Below are 17,900 nucleotides of genomic sequence, written 5' to 3' on the forward strand. Positions count from 1 at the left end.
ACTTTTGCTAATCTTCACTGTCCAGTTATTTCTACACTACATTGTGAGCAAAGTTGACTTGACTCTTAATGCATTAGGATAACTCAGCTTGCAGCGTTGCAGTACCATGCGGTTATCAGGACGCGCCAATCATGTTAACGATTGCTACATCTGTACCTTGAAACCTCTTATCTGACTGCCATCTCTGCTTGGGGACAATCGGACAGCTTGGTTGTTGTGCCATGCCTCTTCTTCCTCTTATCTCAGTTGGCCCAATTCACAGTTAGTTCCTGATTTTCAGCATTGCCCGGTCTTCTAGGTGACAGACGGGTCCTCAGCAACTGAGGTTTGCAACCTGTTGAACTTCATACGTTGAGGAGCGCTCCAGACAAGCTTGCTCTTTGTCATGGTGGGTCTGTAGCCTGTTGAAACAATCCTGTTACCTGCTGTTTGTAAAGATAGTAAGATAAGTCTGACAAGGAAAAAGAGACAAGAAAGGTGAAAAGTGCTTCTGTAATACATGCAGCCAGAGTGATAGAGTTTTTTTTTTACTTTTTTGGGAAGTGATTTGGAGACAAGACTTGAAGCTGCCTTACTTTCCAGTAAGTAATGCAGAAATTCCAGGAGCAGGAGCTAAATATACTTGGTGGATCAATACTGAAATGGCTGGTTGTGAATAATTTAACTGGCAGTGCTGGAACGATTTGGAAGCTAAGAGCAAACGGGGAAGAGGTGACAAGAAAATTCCTCTTCATTCCCTATGAGAAGGTCTTTTAGGTGCTGAGTGGAGACTACTTTTTTTGTTTGTTTACTTTTATGTGTTATTTTGGCATTTTGTTTCAGTATTTTATTAAATATTGATATTTTAGTTTGGGTGTTTATTTTGATGTTTTGTTACTTTGTGAGTTGACGACCTGCTGGGTCTGAGCATCACTGCGCTGCAAGGAGTTTGACAGCTCCCATGTATACGCTATATGTGATGCCAGTTCTCACTTTTGGTATATGATATATGCTGGGGTGGTCATCTTCCATTCTGTACTGTTTATGTGTCCGTCTCTGTAGTGTGCAGACATTGCTGTGCAGTTGCATTCATCTCCCAGGATGCATATGGAATTGCTATTTGAGCAATAATAATGCTTTTCAGTAAAAAGTTTCACAATTTTGCATAAAATTGTATTCAGATTTTCTTTTTTTTTTTCTACTTTTTTTCTCTTCTTATACCTATTTACCAATTTTTTTTAATTTTTTTTTTCAATTTTAGTAGTTTTTAAAGAGTTTGTCTCGGGGCAGCACTTGCATCCTTTATGTTTAATGTAATGTCCAAGAGATCAGAACCAGCCCAGGAAGCAATCACAGACTGACCACACAGCCATTCCCTTCTATAGATTGCACCCAGCAGGTTTCTGCTCCGCTATGTACAGTAGCCCATATATTATTTAATCCTCCACTATTTCCACATCCATTGCATATTCTATAGACAGCAGTGTGCAAGTGGAGTAGGCTGACTGATATCCCATGTACATGCGGTGCAATATATCATGTACTTTTGGATGAACTCTTGCAGGTAAGATCCATTTATTGCTTAAAGGTCTATAAACAATATAGGCACACCAATGAAATAATTTTTTTTCTTCTGCATTAGATTTAGGTGCAATTTGCTTTACTTTCTATGTCTATTCATTATTGGCTGGTGTGATATTGAAGTCTTTGCTTAAGAACTACTGACAGCAATTCCAGGAAACTGACAAGGACTTGGCAAGAACAAGTTGCTGAAATGAAGAAGTCCTAATTTTTTCTTTTTTTTTTTAAGACATTGAAATACTTGGTGTTTTTCCTTGAAATCGATGTGCTCTTCAATGTATATTAATTGGTAAACAGAATGGTAATTGCATGATGTCATTCGTCCTTTGATATCCTGGTAACCTATGGCACGCTATGTGGAGTTGTAGATTGTTGTTGGCTTCAAAGGGGTTAAGTCACATAACACAGGAAGATACTAGCCTGTGACAGCACTCGGCTTACAGGGAGGACATAGGTACATTTATGCTACGCTCTTATATAGGGGCTCTTGTGTTGTTGTTTCTTTTTATAGTAGGCTTTTTGCTACTTTTATAGTAGGCTTTTTGCTACTTTTTGGAATACTTTAGATGGGAATCGCAAAGTAAGCATATGCTAGTTACTTAGAACTAAGAGCTTGGAGCCAGAATTAGCTGGGGTATTTCTGAATGGGATGGGATAGAAAATAATTAATATTGGACAATTAGTTTGAAATGGAATTTCTGGTGTAGCAATAACTTCACTTATTACCTGCCTATCTGAATAAATGGCTATGCAGTTCGTAGAGGACACCAGCAGGGTTAGTTTGCAAATACCTTGCAGCAGATAAGCTGCACCATTGTAAAAAGATGAAGTACGGGGTCTGGATCTCGGCTGGTTGGCCAGCCTTATATACACTCCAGCAGACACATGTAATTAGTTTGCTACATATGACAAGTTTTATTATCCACGCTAGTCCGTTTATTAAAGATTTCCTATTTTCTCTTTCAGCACTGCTCTTTGACTATGGAAACAGAGAGACCCGGTGGATATGTAACCAGTAAGTGATCATTTTATATGCGTGTTATGCCCTTCGTTTCCTGTACTTGTCTTAATAGTTTGTTCTCTGATCTTCGTACAGTTTTAGGCAAGTGTGGGGGAAAAAAATGCTGCAGCGTAAGAATGCTTTCAAAAATAGAAGTCTTAATAGTTCATTTCGTCAATGAACAATATACAAAGTGAATGAAGAAAAGAGAAATCTAAATCAAATCAATATTTGGTGTGACTAGCCTTTAAAACAGCATCAATTCTTCTAGGTGCACTTGCACACAGTTTTTGATAGAACTCGGCAGGGAGATTGTTTCAGACCTCTTGGAGAACTAACCACAGATCGTCTGTGGATGTAGGCTTGCTCCAATCCTTCATGGAATTCCAGACTAACTCAATGATGTTTAGCTTAGGGGTCTAGGGGGCCACATCATCACTTCCAAGACTCCTTCTTCACGCTGAAGATGGTTCCTAATGACATTGGCTGGATGTTTGGGGTCATTATCCTGCTGCAGAAAAAAACGTTGGAGCCAATCAGATGCCTTCTGTTTTTGGAAGCATTCTTACTTTCTAGCATTTTTTTCACTCCTGCCTAAAACTTTTGCACAGTATTGTATGTACTTTAAGGGGGACATGTCTTTTGGATCTTGATAGGTCTTTGGCCACAATGGCCTCCCATGTTTCTCAATATGTTCTGGAAGCTTTAGGCTTTGTTTCATTTTGGCTTGTTTTAAGTGGCTTTGTTTCAACTTGCCATTTATGATTTCCCATACCTCCTTGCAGATGTCTTATCCTTATCTGTTATGCACACATCTTGTAGCAGCCCTTGGATTTGAGGCTAGAAAACCTTGAGGGGTCATATTTGGTTGGTTGATGAGAATATGGTGCAACTCCTGCCTCTGGAGATCTGACTCTGCCTTGGGACTTGTCCGTGAGGACATTCTTCATGTGCAGGCCGTAGTTCATGGATCTGTTGACTTTGAATAGGCTACTCTCATCCATGAATGGGACCAGAATAGTGTATGTTTTTTTTCCCTTCTCCCTTGTATGGACCATTGGTATTGGTCCATGTGAATAAACAAATGTTTGAATAGCCCACTGACTACTATGGGTCTGTCTGTGGTCCTTAGGAAGTCTGTTGGAAACAGGAACAGCACATGGATGTGAAATACACTTGTGTGAATAAGCCCTTATGTGCAGAAAGATCTACCGGGGGAGATTAACAGTACATGACTAGTTTTGGAATGCACTATATGTCCCAGAATTTAATTTCCTGGTAGACTCTGATTATTTATTGCTCGTTGACGTCCATTGGGCTGTTTTATTCACTACGGCAGGGAAGAATTTCGGAGATGCGGGCTGTAAAAATTACAAGATTACGATAATGATGTCTTGTTTAGTAGGAAAAGTGAAATTCTGACATTTGCAGATGACCGTTTATCACTTTTTTGCTCACCCTTGATATTTTGTAAGAAGGCCTTTGTTTCCAGATGGGAGTCTTTGGAGCAGCGCTACAGTACAATGTAATGTCTTGTTTACCGTCATGTATGTAGGCTATGCTGCATGGGTACATAGATTGTCAAGTACTTGGCACAGGGACGTTGTTACTTACCTGGCAGTCTTCCATCAGCTCAGTCAGATGGCAGTTAGGAAGTCTTTCTTTCATATTGTACCTGCACTCTTTTAGAAGAATTTAATAACATTTCCACATTGGAATACTAGTTAGGATCCCATAAAATTAAGATATTGGCAGTAGTAGTAGCCCAATTCTAGAAGTGGGGGGGGGGATTATCAACATTTTTTTTTTACTTCTCCAGTTTAAAATGTGACATATGGTATTTATCAGATGTCGCACAGTGTTGATACATTTGATGCGTCTTTTAAATATGTCTAAGGATGCGGAGTCACTTTGTATGCCACTCATCTACCGGAGAGCGATTGGGACAAACTTTGCAACTTTTTGAAAAGTCACTTATGGCTCTTAATTCTGGCCAAGCAGCAAGCCATGCCCCCTATTCTAGACATGTTATGGATATCTGTTCATTTTGGCGCAAATCAATAGTAAATTTGCCTTAATTGAATTATGCCTAAATGCTGCAACTTGCAACAGAATTCTGGCGCAATACAACCAATAAATGGGCCCCATTGCGTCTCCGGCCTTTTCTCATCTTTTGGCTATGGCTTCTGGATTTAGATCTCAGTGCTGGTTTGCTGAAAATGCGGTTCATACCCCCAAGCCTTTATCCAACTTAAACATACATGTGACACGCAATACATTATTCTTCTGTTCTTCTGTCCTTCCCACATTGCTACTAGTACAGATAATGTGCTTGTGTTTAAATAGTTCATCAGGACTTGTCTAATTGTTGCGCAGAGTTAAGGTTCTCTCCAGTCCCCCCCCCCCCCCCCCAAGACGTTAGGTACTGTATGTGTTCCAGAACATTAGGTATTTTTAGTATGGAGTGAAGGTGTTAATATAGAGGGTCACAAACAGCATAAAGTCTTGTGTAACTGGAGAAATCTGCCTTCGGAGTATTAAGCTGGTTCACATATAGCAGTCACGGAAAGCCACAACAGAGGCTACACTGTGGCTGCAACATGTGAACCCGGCCTTAGCATTTTGAACATATAACTATATATTGCATCCTACACTCGGATCACATGTTTTTTTGTGTAAGTCTCCTAGGATCCCCCAAATCTTTAGCAGTGCTAAAACTAGCAATAAACCGTTTCCTCTGCTCTTATTATTGATAACATGGCGTCCAATCGCTGCACCACTTTGGGTTCTCAAATTATGAGCTGCTAATGGTTCTCACATTTTCCTTAGTGGGGACACATTGCATATGTGATACACAAAATATAGTAGTTAGTCCATTGCAGTGGTCTAACATAATGGAAACTGGGTCCTAGTGGTGTATTGTTTGAACCATAAAATGGTACAAGAATTGGCCAACATGAACAGAAAAAGCCACATTTTCCTAACATGTGATGGCATTCCTATCCTGTGTGAGTTCTATAAACAGTAAACCCACAAGACGTCATCACAAAGACCTAAATTCATGCCTGTATAATTCCGACCTATGAAACTGCTGTTTGGTGGTCTCCACCTTGGATACCTGAAACCCCAGGCTAGAAGGTCGTATAAGGCCTCCTGCCTATGAAACTGTTCCTCGTCATTTCTTCTAGAATAGTTGTCATTCGGGCCACAAATAAATATACCGAAATGTGGCACCACCCACCTCTTATTGGATTATCAGATAGTTGATCTGAATATGTTTCGTGTCTTCATGATGTTGTGTAGTCTGATGAAGCTTTGTCAACCTGCTTCCATCTTTAGTGTTTTCTTGCTTCCAAAAACGGGGTCCGTTCACACATCGCTGATTTGCTACGGATTTTGGTGCAGCAGATTTCACCCTTCCAATTGAATTCAAATTGAGGGGGTGAAATCTACAGCAGATCTGCACTAACATCTGCAATAAAATCCACAGCAACTTGTGAACACCCCCTAATGGTGTTCCTGGCTGGATCCTACAGGGGGTCGCCCTAGAAGAAGTCCCACATAGCAGACCTTTATGGGATCCCCGTTGGATATGTTATAAATGTCTTCTATCTAAACCTCTTTACATCCCCGAACTGTAGATGAGCTCTTTCTCCTTCCCATCCCCAACACTGACATCTGAGTCTACAGTTACAGAGGCCATTAGTCAACGGTCATGTCTATGGACAGTTAGTATATAGATTAGCACTTGTGATCATGCCAGATCGCTTCTTCAATATTTTTATTTTATGCCAGTCCAGACATTTCCCTCTCGATCTTTGCAGGGCTGTGGAGTCTGTAAGCCAAACCTCCGACGACTCAGTTTTCTCAGACTCCTTTATATATGACTCGTGTTTTTACGTAATAAATCTACTGTATTAGAACGGTAACATCAGCCTTTTCATCACCATTATGATCAAATAATTAAGCTGTTTAAATAGAATGTAAAATATATTAATTAGAATACAATTTCAGAACACAAAACTTTACTAATTTCTAAATATACAATACGCCATGCGTTTAGTAATAGGATATTTCAAAACTGTTCTACCCTCCGATGAAAGGAAATATGCAACAAATTCTATAAATTATACCATATTTATAAAAAAATATATATATTGATATTATTTTTGTAAGTCTGAGTCTTTACTTTGCTTCCGACCAAAATGGGACTCCAACTCCCAACGCCATGACTCCGACTCCACAGCCCTGGATCTTTGGTGATTTACGGTCTAGTTGTGTTTGCTCTAATTGTTACAATATGGTAAATATGAGAAACCAGGAATGAATTTGTGGCCGCCGACTAACGTTTTGATTGAAGTTCTGTCACAGGCTATGAAAGTTGATACTATTGGATCACTAAAAATCTGTTTTTGGTGCAGGATTGGCCTTGGTTTTAGAGTATGTTGTGCACATTAGTTCAGTTGGGTTTTTACATTATTATGGCTGAATGGGTCTAAGAAGGAATACGGCACAGTTTTATTCACTTTGCATTCTTTTTTTTGTTGTTTTTACTGCTTTAAGTTTTCTGAGTAGTAATAATTCTTTACTTGTAAGAGGTCATAAAATCCCTAAGCAATGGAATGCCCTTCTAGCTGGGAATTACATCCACAGGAAAGAACATGTTAAGATTCTGGAAGAAAACATTCTGCGAAGGGAAGGATACTGTTGCAGATGTGATCCCTCAGGAGTTTGGGTTTTTCCTTTTGGTGGATCGTGATGTTTGCGCCCCAACGGCAGATTGTGGGCTTGTAATTTTGAAATGGTTTATTGAGCAATTTGAGCCCCCCCCCCCCCCATCCTGGAAAAAAAACAAACAAGCAGAATATCCATCTGTGGTCATAATGCAGATATGTATGGACGGCCTTGTAATTTTTGAACTATTTACTGACTTCTGCTATGCTATCTGAAGACGGGCTCGTGTGAGGCCATCATCAACTTGCCAGCAGAGGCAGCTCCTATATGAGCACTTCTGACACTTTGTTTCTGAACCCTCCACAATCAGAATGCCTTGTAATACGTCAGACATTTTTTAAATGATAGTTACACTTTAAGATAAAAAGTGAGAGTTCTTAATTGCTGCTTTGGCCGTTGTACGCAGATATTTCTTTCCTTTTGCCGTACCAAGGGCGGCTTCACACAAGCGTAATTCCGTTGTGTGCTTTCCGCATGTGACAGTCGCATGGCCTGTAGCAATAACGCGATGACATTGTGTACTTGCTGCGGACCGAAGATCATCATGCACTATTTTGGAGTGTATGTGTGTGGAATAGACCATGCTGCGATCTTTATTTTGCGCAATATGTGTGAGCAGTAACATGGAAGCCTTATCAGATCTCTACAGCGTATTCCAGAATACCTTGAAACCATATATTTGTGTGAAGGAGCCCTTGGGCTGTATTCATATGGGTGAGTTCTATCCAATTCTGAGATGTTTAGAACTCACATGGGAGCAGAACCCATTAATTTGGATGGGTTAACTCGCATAAGCGTTTTTTTAAATTTTTTTTTCTCTCAGACCAATAGTTGGAGTTTGAAAAAAAATTGCTGCATGTCCTATTTTTGTGCAATTCTTATTCAAGAATCAAGCATTACTTTTTTATGTCTGAGTATAAAATGGATAGCAGACGTATGCCATGCGAGTGCGATGCGTTTTAACACGTTATTTTGGGAACCACATGAACCGGGAAAAACCAATGCAAATCACGTGAAAATCGCAAAAATAATGCATCGCCCACACATGAAAAGCGCATGAAAAATGGGTCGTTTTTCACTAATTGAAATTGTACGCACCCGTATGAATACACACTTAAATCGGACTGAAGGGTTGAACAGCCCTCAGCTTGATCGTATTGATGTTTTTTTTTAACCCTATGGTTCTCTCCATGTAGTCTATCAATATGCTGCCTGCTAATAGAAGTCTTTATTTCCATTTCATTTCTTATCTGCATAGATGTAGTTGACATGAATTTGTCACTTACGCCTCTGAGAACACAGAACTGCAGCGTTATAACTGGCCTGCAGTCCTATATAAACCTACTGATCGCTTCTTCTCCTATTGGAATACGTTGGTCCTTTGGCACAGTCTGGGCAAGCCGCTCTGTTGGGTTGAACGTTCTACAAAGTATCTTAGAACACCCCAGTTCCTCTAGAGTTTGGAAAGTTCTGGTCTTTTGTCTGTTGCATTCCTGACGTTCGTTCGCAGTTTCTTGCCCCGCAGCCAGATATCTAACAAGTCTTTCTATTTTCCTTTCCTCAATCAGGTGATAATGAGCTTGTGCCCGAGAGGGACCACTCCAATATGGCTATAGACTTGACCTCCTGCACACCCAATGGGCAACATTCCTCTCCGAACCACTTGGCAAGCAGTAAGTCTCCAGTATCTGTATTAGAGATGTCACAACCGAGTCATTTACATAGGTGTCCGAAATGAAAGCTCCTTCTAAAACTTCAGACTTCTTCTGCCGCATTGTTGGACGACTGTCTCTAACCAGAGAAGATGTCTAATTGTTTCCAAAGTCGTCCTCCTTAATATAAAAGTTTAAATAGTTATAAAACAAATTTTCAGATTCATTTTATATAATTATGTTTAAATTAATATTTAGCAATTAATTACATTCAATTTCCCTTTAATCCTAGTTGGAACAATTTTCTCATTTCGCCAAATTCTTGGCAGCTGTATTTAATTTGGATGTTTTTATAGAATAACTTTTAGAAACCTATTATGGAAAGTGTTCTTTCTACTAAGATTGCCTCTGAGTATCGGCCATATGAAGCTGACTGTCGTTTTGGTTATTGATGGGTTTTCATCAAACCTATTCAGATATATGGTACGGTCACAGAAACTTCTACACTAGGTCTTCTTCGATGTGTGAACGTAGCCATAGATGCTCTACATAACTCTTCTTTGTTGCTCATCGTAGGTCGGCTTTAGACAGATATTACCTCATGTGTTTTGGTGCAGTTTTGTGCCCATAATACAGACCAGTGTAGATCCCTACAATGTTGGGAGTTCAGATCATAGTAACATAGTTCGTAAGGCTGAATGAAGACAATGTCCATCTAGTCCAGCCTGTCTAGCCTCCTGTTTTGTTGATCCAGAGGAAGGCAAAAAACCCCAAGAGCAGAAGCCAAATAGCCCTTTTTTGGGAAAAAATTCCTTCCTGACTCCCTAATGGCAATCAGACTGTTCCCTGGATCAACCCCTAATAGTTCCTACCTCAGTAGACCTGCCGCCGGGCTGGGATAGTTGTCCATAGTGCAGCAGTAATGCCCACATCTGAAACTGCCCAGATTTCCGAGAAGGGCGCGTGACCTAGTAGTGTTAAATTTTTGAAAAGACATGTCTTACAAGACATTCGCAACTTTCTTACACTCTATTATATCAGTTTTGCATATTTATTTGGGTGAGATCTCTAGAAACAGCAACCATTATAATAAAGATGTGCGACATGTATAATTAGTTCCGTCAAAAATCAAAAACTTTTAGGGCCCATTCATGTTTATGTTTCATCTGAGCAAACCGATGATTGGGGCTCTTCTGATGAGCCATGTTCTATATTTTATTTAGCTTTTTCACACATGGATGATCCATGTCTAATAGAAATAAGAAGTTGCAGCATGTCCCGTTCTGGTTCCATTGATGGCTGAGAGTAGGGCGTGCAGTGTCCCCTCCTCTGCATATCGGGCAGCACCCTGGGTGTCTGTGCCATCTAATAAGAGTTGTATCTGAGATTCTTGGATGCAACTCTCACCCGTCCATCTAAATGCAGCATTAATAAACGTCTGCGCAAATGATTGAAACCAGTGGGTTCTGTTCACTGCATATTGTGCATGCACGTTTTAGACATGCGTATGCTGCACCAATACGTTTGTGGGACACAGCGGTTTCAGGCGAACATATTGTCACATGTCTGTAATAAGGATCCTGAAGATGGATGTGTTACAGATGATCTTAAAACCTGATTTCATCAGTCATTGATCAGTTTTTGTATTCATTGGTTTTATTTTCTGCTGGGCATATACTGATCTGTATTTACCCAATAGAAGATAATAGCTATACGGAGGCATAAACCGCCAAAGAAAAAAATTCCTGCTACGTTTTTAAAAAACAGCCATGAAAAATACAGCCATGTTAATAGATATAAGGATTTACATTCGCTCCGTATTAATGGTCTGCAAAACTTAGTGCAAATATGGAGTTGAAATCTGCTCATCTGGACATGGCATTAGAGTAGATACACACGGAGCAGCACTGATGCGGCTACAACAGCGGTGAAAACCGCGTCGCATGTGGTTGCTGCGTTTTTTAAATTAGGTAGTCCATTATTTTTCTTGAAAACACTTGTTTCACCTGCGAAATCACGCGGATGATTGTAATGGCAGTACTGCTTTGCGAGTGACGGCAGCTATTTTCTGGCAAAATCATGCGTCCGTCTATCAGGCAATATAATCACTGCAGGGGCCGCACACGGACGTGGTTTGGGGCCGCTTTGTGTGTGTACTCTTCCGCACCGCTTCAGAATTATTTTAGGGCTTTGGATGCCTTCTGTTTTTTTGGTTAGCTATTAGAGATGAGCGAGCGTATTCGGTAGGGACAGATACTCGAGCGAGTATCGCCCTTACCGAGTACCTGTCTGCTCGCCCGCAAAGATTCGGGTGCCAGCGGGGGGGAGTGCTGTGTTGCGGGAGTGAGCAGGAGGGAGCGGGGGGAGAGAGAGATCTCCCTCCCGTTCTCCCCCGCCGCTCCCCGCCGCCACCCGAAAAGGACGATACTCGCTCGAGTATCTATCCTTACCGAGTACGCTCGCTCATTTCTAGTAGCTATCGATAATAGTAGATAACTACAGGTTTAAGACTGATTTCATGCAGGCTACAAAATTGCACAATTTTGTAGCAATGCAACAGCGCTACAAAGCACATGTATATGAAGACCATGGGTTCTTTCACATGAGAGAAGTTTTGTAGGCTGCTACAATGTGGGACTACAAAATAGCGGCATGCTCGATACAGCTGCGATTTGTCATGTTTTGTAGCCCATGCTTCCCTATGGAGCCTCCTTGTTTATCGCATCGCACAAACTTGCGATTTTTGTTTGATGCAATTTTAACATTAGACAGTCCTATTAACTTTCTCGCTATAAAATCTTGCGGGGTAGCAGCGACGCAATGCTACATTTTTCGCAAGAAAAAAGCGTCACTGACTACAAAATCGTGGGTACAGAGCAGCAATATCGCCGTTGCCCGTGTGAAAGAGGCCTAATTTATGTCCTCCCAGTTACTGCGCTGTTAATTATTTGATGAGGTCTGGACCAATGCCAGGTCATCCATAGATTTGGTTATACTGTATTACAAGTGGCTAACCTTTGGTTGTTTCCATTAAGACCTATGATTTTCGAATGGTCCAACAACAGTAAATATAACCGGACCTGAGCTGTACCCTACATGGGATGCATGTGTACTGATTAGAGATGAGCGAGTATACTCGCTAAGGCACATTACTCGAGCGAGTAGTGGCTTAGTCGAGTATCTCCCCGCTTGTCTCTAAAGATTCGGGGGCTGGCGCGGGTGACAGGTGAGTTGTGGCGGGGAGCAGGGGGGAGCGGGGAGGAAGAGCGAGGAGGAACGGAGGGGAGATCTTTCTCTCCCCCCGCTCCCTGCCGCAACTCACCTGTCACCCGCGCCGGCCCCCGAATCTTTAGAGACAAGCGGGGAGATACTTGGCTAAGGCACTACTCGCTCGAGTAATGTGCCTTAGCGAGTATACTCGCTCATCTCTAGTACTAATATATATATGTCAGTGTAACTCCCGATTAGTATACAGGGTGATGGGCATTCTTGGACATTTCCAATATCTTTTGCGTTCCGTTTGTTTTTTTCCGCGATTCTCCCAGTAATTTGCACATATGTCCTAGTATTACATTAAATAATAATGAATTCCGATTTAGTGTTAAATATAATTTAAATATTCATCGCTCCATTAGGTTTTGGTCAAGTAATTATTTCCATGTGCCTTAAATACTTAAATTGAAAGTGTGCTGCATAATTATTTTTACTGCGGCAAAACCGTTCTATTGATAGCTCTTCTTTGCTGGAAGCATTAAGTTTTACACTTTCAATTTCTGAAATTCTAATGAGGCCTCCAGAGCTTCTACTGTTCCAGTGCCGTCCGATAAAACCTACCACAATCTTGAGGAGCCGTCTAAGTGTGGTCAGTGTAATAGTTGAACAAGATAAAATGTGCCGTAATGCGCTATGGCAAAGGTAATTTTCCTTCCTCTGTGGCCAACGTCTCAAGGTCTTTGTGTGATTTCGGAAGGCTGCTTCACCGTAGCGTTATCTGAATACAGCCGGTTGTGCTTCTGCTTTAGCAAACATGACCAATTATACGGCTGTCTCCGGAGAACTGAACACCTCATCTCTCGGAGCAGCGGTGTTAGTTTCTCCTGGGATCCCAGCATTAGATAACACAGCCAGGTGATTCCTTCACAGGTGCTGCTTGTGTGCTAGTAGATCAGTTCTAGTCATGTCTTACCCTCCTAATGACCGTTTTATTGGAGGATTAGAATTTACTAGCTATAAACTTTTCATTGTCGGAAGGGAACATGTATCCGTTTTTCTAGGGATGACTGTAAACTAATGAACGTTCATAAAATGAATGACTAATTTCGGCAGATGTGTTTGGTTGAACAGCTGGATTATTTTTTAGAGCGCCAATTCATTCCACAGCGCTTTCAGGTCATTTTATTTATAACCCCCACCAAGCTGGGTACTCATTTTACCAACATCGGAAGGCTACCTGAACCAAGCGGGGATTGAACCTGCAACCTTCAAGTCATGAGCAAGAGCAAGGAACGGTCATGAGACAGTTATAGTCCGTCATTGATGGTGAGATTAACCTGCCATTGGAATATCAACAAAAAACAACACGTAAAAAGATTTTGTGCATAAACAAGAATAAAAATTGGTAAATATATCCTTTTTTTTATTAAATGCACAAAATAAGCAGATTGGGGTAAAAGACACCCAGGAGTCATCAAAAGTAGAAATCATTCTCAGCAGACTCTCTTTATGATGGACACATGGGGCAAGAAACAATAACTTCTAGGAAAAAGTCCTAAATTCATCTCCAACCTTAAAGGGGTTTTCTGCGTTATAAAACATTGGCGGTAGTGGGGGGAGGAGTCATATATTTAAAGAAAAAACATCGCCTTCCCTCTGTCACTCTGGACCTCCTATCTTCTCTGGCTGCAGCAGTCACGGGGTTGTGTGCTCACATGACCGCTACAGCTAATAGGAGGCTCGCCAGAGACGTTCCATAAGCCTGCCGGAGGCTTTTACATAAGAAGCCCAATGCCAGGTTTATGTGATGTCACCAAGCCAGAAGACCCGTTGATGTCATCTGTCAGATGCAGTGGGGCAAAACAGTTCTACAATGAGCATATAGTTTTAGGCATGGGTATTTAATGGGTTGTATCAACTTTTAACATTATTCACTATCACAGACTAGAAGATGACTATGATTGGCGGGGGTCTGATTGCTGGGTCCCCCACTGATCCTGAAAATAGGCGACAGTTGAGCATATGCAGAACCTTCCAGCATCCCCTTTGAAATGAATGGAGCAGTGGGGCACATGCTTTGCTACCACTCCAACATGTGGGGACTTTCTGAGACCTCCTTTCTTGTTATCAGTAGGTGTCCCAGTGGCCAAACCCCACTAATCAGATATAAAAGTTGGCACAACCCACTTAATAAAGAGTATGTTTGTCAGTAGGAGTTTTTGGATGGGCCCAGAATATCTTTATGTGTTGCTTACTGTTATTTAGTGTTGTGGGTTTAACTCATGTTTGGGTTTTTATAAATACTGTCTCATCTTCCCTCTTAACCCCTTGAGTGGCAGGTTTCCTACCACCCTGTCGTGCCCACCAGGGCAGGTTTTTTAAAATGGTCTAATCATTGAATTTCAACTAGTTTTGCAGTTGCGTCTCAAGAGCCATAACTTTTTCATTTTTCCATTGACATGGCCATATAAGGGCTTGTTTTTTGCAGGACAAGTTGTGATTTTTTAAACAGGGGGGAGGAAAAAAAGAAATGGGGAAAAAAGAAAAAAGGGGCCATGTCATTAAGGGGTTAAATAATGTATTAACTTCCTTCTCTGGGTCATTACGACGCACATGGATACCACATGTGTGATTGTGTTTTTGATTTTTTACAAAGTAAAGGGAGACAAGTGTTTTTTTTATTTTTTTTAAATTTTTTTACTTTTTTTTTTTAAATTTTTAAAAAAATTTTTTTTTTTTGTCCCTTTAGGGGACTTCCACAGGGACCCATCAGGACCCCTGATCACATTCCAGGGGTCCGATGGTGACAGCCCTTTACATGCTGCAGTGACAGCCCTTTACATGCTGCAGTCACATAGACTGCAGCATGTAAAGGGTTAACACAGCAGAGATCGGAGGTTTTCTCTGATCTCTGCTGTAAGAGCAGGTACCTAGCTGTCCTCTGACAGCTAACAACCAGCTCTCCCTGCCACAGAGACCATCGGCTTGCTTCTGACAAGCCGATGGTCTCTATGGCAACCTGTAAACAAAGCAGGACATTGCCGACATGTCGGCAATATCTTCTGCTGGTTTTTCAAAGCCCTTGCTTTGTTCTCTGTGGGTCTGTGCAGGCAGAGCACACTGTCACAGCTTGTGGCATTGTGCTCTGCAGCTCCCATAGTGATACATAGCCCGGAAATCTTCCGGGCTATGTTGCTATGAGCAGTGGAGCTCGTCACGGAACTTTTCCAGGCGTGCCACTCAAGGGGTTAATTGACGTATTACTGGGATACAGATTTTGTGTAGATGGGATTTTCACAGTGCTTTTTATAAGGGTGCTGTGGTAGTTTTTTTTTGTTTTTTTCCCCCTTTCAGATGGATTCATTCTACCATATGTGAGTTAAGCCTGAAAAAAATCGGGTGCAGTTGACATTGGACAGCACATGGGCACTTGTCCGTGTGCCATCTGATCTCCACAAACACTACACATTGCATGTCCTATTCTTGTCCATTAGAACGGACAAGATCTCAACATACAGCAACATTTTCACACAGACCATCGGTCCATGTAAAAAAAATCAATAGTATGAATAGCCTGATAGGCTAGAATGGGGTCATGTGTTCGCTGTGGACTATACGGACAGCACATGGCCCAACAATTCAGCCGTGTGAATAGGCCCTTAGCGTAACAAAGTTGTGTATATACAACTTTCATGCAACTGTTGTGCAAGGAAATCTCACTTTGAAGTAGAGGGATATAGGATGAAGAAAAATGTATGTGACTTACAATGTGGTGCAGCTCCCATCATGTAACTAGGGTAGGTGAGTTAAGTGAGACCGGTTTGTCTGTTAGCTTACAGACAATAGAAGTAGAAATGGAATCTGTGGTCCAATTTGAAATGAACATTGCAGTTTAGCAACATTTATATCAATTTGCAGTGACAATTATTGCTGCGTATATATGCTGTATCCTATACTCAAACTGCTAACGACCACTTGTCAGTGAGTATGTGAGTGCTTCTCATGCTCCGTCCCTGGTGACGTCATCAAAAGTTCTACAACATATATAAAACACAGAGCCTGACTGACAGAAGAACAACAAAGTTAGGGCTCTTGAATAGGGGATGCCAAAAATAACACAATGAGAATACAAGTAAGCCGTTATTATCTGAGACACAACTCAGCAGTCCTGACAGAAGACACCGATCTACCTCCATCACAGAGATCCAGTGAGCTAAAAGACCTGTGGTAACATCACTGTTGTCGGAGGAGCCATTCTGCAGTTCGGTAGAAAGAACAGTATGTGGATTCTCATGCCCCGCCCCCTGGTGACATCATCGCAGGTCCTATAGGATATATAAAACACAGAGCCTGACCAAAAAAGAACAACACAGTTGGAGCTCTTGGAAGGGGAGGACAAAAATAACAAAATGAAAATACAACTAAGCCGTTATTATCTCAGACACAACTCGGCAGTCCTGACAGAAGACACCAACCTACTGCCACCACAGAGATCCCATGGGCTGAAGGACCAGCAGGAATGTCACTACTGTGGGAGGAGCAAAGATGTTTTTCTCTTGTGTGGGAATCAAGATGCATGTAGTAGAGCTGTGTGTGATGTTTGGGGATCATAATGGATGTACCATGTAGCAAAGCTGTGTGGGACATTGTGCCACCAGAAACACTGGTACTATAATTTCCTAATAATTACTAGTAGCTGACACATTTAGTATTCTCCTATCGAAGTTTTTCTTCCAGTTTAACCTATAGATGCAGAGAAGTGTAACAGGACTTTTAGTGCATTATAACTTTCTGGGCCACTCGGTTCACCGTTTTTCATTTGCTTTACAAAGACTTACAAAGATCACTATAGTTTTCTAATGTCTTAAGATAAACTGTCACAAATAGTTATACGAGAAAAGTTAAACCTCTTCCATCTGTACATGCTGATGAATTTGTCGTTTGTTGGGATGCTCGCTTGTTACATATGACAGATAACCTTTTCCTAATCCCTACTGTTTACATACAGATACATAGTACTAAAACAGATACATTGTAATGCACTGGTGATCATTCGGCGTCTAGTACTGCACTGTCGTTCTCGAAGTCCGTCTAGTTATTGGCAGCACTTTGTAGATCCTTTATACATAAAGTAAACTGAGTTCCAGGGAGCGCAGAAGTCTTTGCCAATCTACAGTGCAACTAGAAGCCAAGTTCTATTGAAATTGCTGTAATTAAAGGGATAGTTCCGACCACAATCTAAATGATGGTGGGAGATGCGGATGTCCAGTTGCAGAGGCCTTTTTCCACATTTTCTAAATCTTATGTATCCATGCAATCAGGACCTTTATTTTCCCTCTCTTTCTTTTATTACTTTGCATTATCAAAGTCTCAGGAAGTTTCCCTATATCTGCTGTAGAAATAAGAAAACAGACCCTCTCTATATAGACCACTCTCATTCTTGGGATGCAGTGTAGATGGTGCTGCTACCGTGTAGAGTTCTTCACTGTTACCTGAGACGGCACTTCATAAAACATTCTGGCCAGAGGTCACCTTGCTCCTTCTACTACATAAGACTCCTGTTCGAGTTTTGCCAGTTATTGTGGAGGAAGTCTGCTTTTTCAGCCCCACGCTGTGTCTGTTTGTGGTATCCAGGTCCTTTTCTTTCCTGTAGACATCATTCTCTGACAAATCCATGCACAATAGCCGAGTAGACGGGATCTAGCTTATTCTATAGAAATAACCCTACCTAGCTGGATTTT

At 41.3% G+C, this 17,900-nt stretch overlaps 1 protein-coding gene across 5 annotated transcripts in view; it reads left to right on the forward strand.

Annotated features, from left to right (window-relative positions):
- Nucleotides 1–247: 247 nt before the first annotated feature.
- IKZF2 (IKAROS family zinc finger 2) overlaps nt 248–17,900 on the forward strand; it is a 78,190-nt gene continuing 60,537 nt past the window's right edge. For 2 of the 5 annotated variants that reach the window (XM_066575623.1, XM_066575625.1), the window contains exons 1-3: nt 248–388; nt 2,527–2,575; nt 8,863–8,967. In XM_066575623.1, the coding sequence (XP_066431720.1) occupies nt 386–388; nt 2,527–2,575; nt 8,863–8,967 (157 nt within the window). In that variant the 5' untranslated portion in view covers nt 248–385. Of the gene's footprint in view, nt 389–1,495; nt 1,544–2,526; nt 2,576–8,862; nt 8,968–17,900 lie in introns of those variants that run through there. The other 3 variants (XM_066575624.1, XM_066575626.1, XM_066575622.1) reach the window with 2 other exon arrangements.

The sequence above is a fragment of the Eleutherodactylus coqui genome, chromosome 8 (genome assembly GCF_035609145.1).
Source record: "Eleutherodactylus coqui strain aEleCoq1 chromosome 8, aEleCoq1.hap1, whole genome shotgun sequence".
In the NCBI taxonomy this organism is placed as follows: domain Eukaryota; kingdom Metazoa; phylum Chordata; class Amphibia; order Anura; family Eleutherodactylidae; genus Eleutherodactylus; species Eleutherodactylus coqui.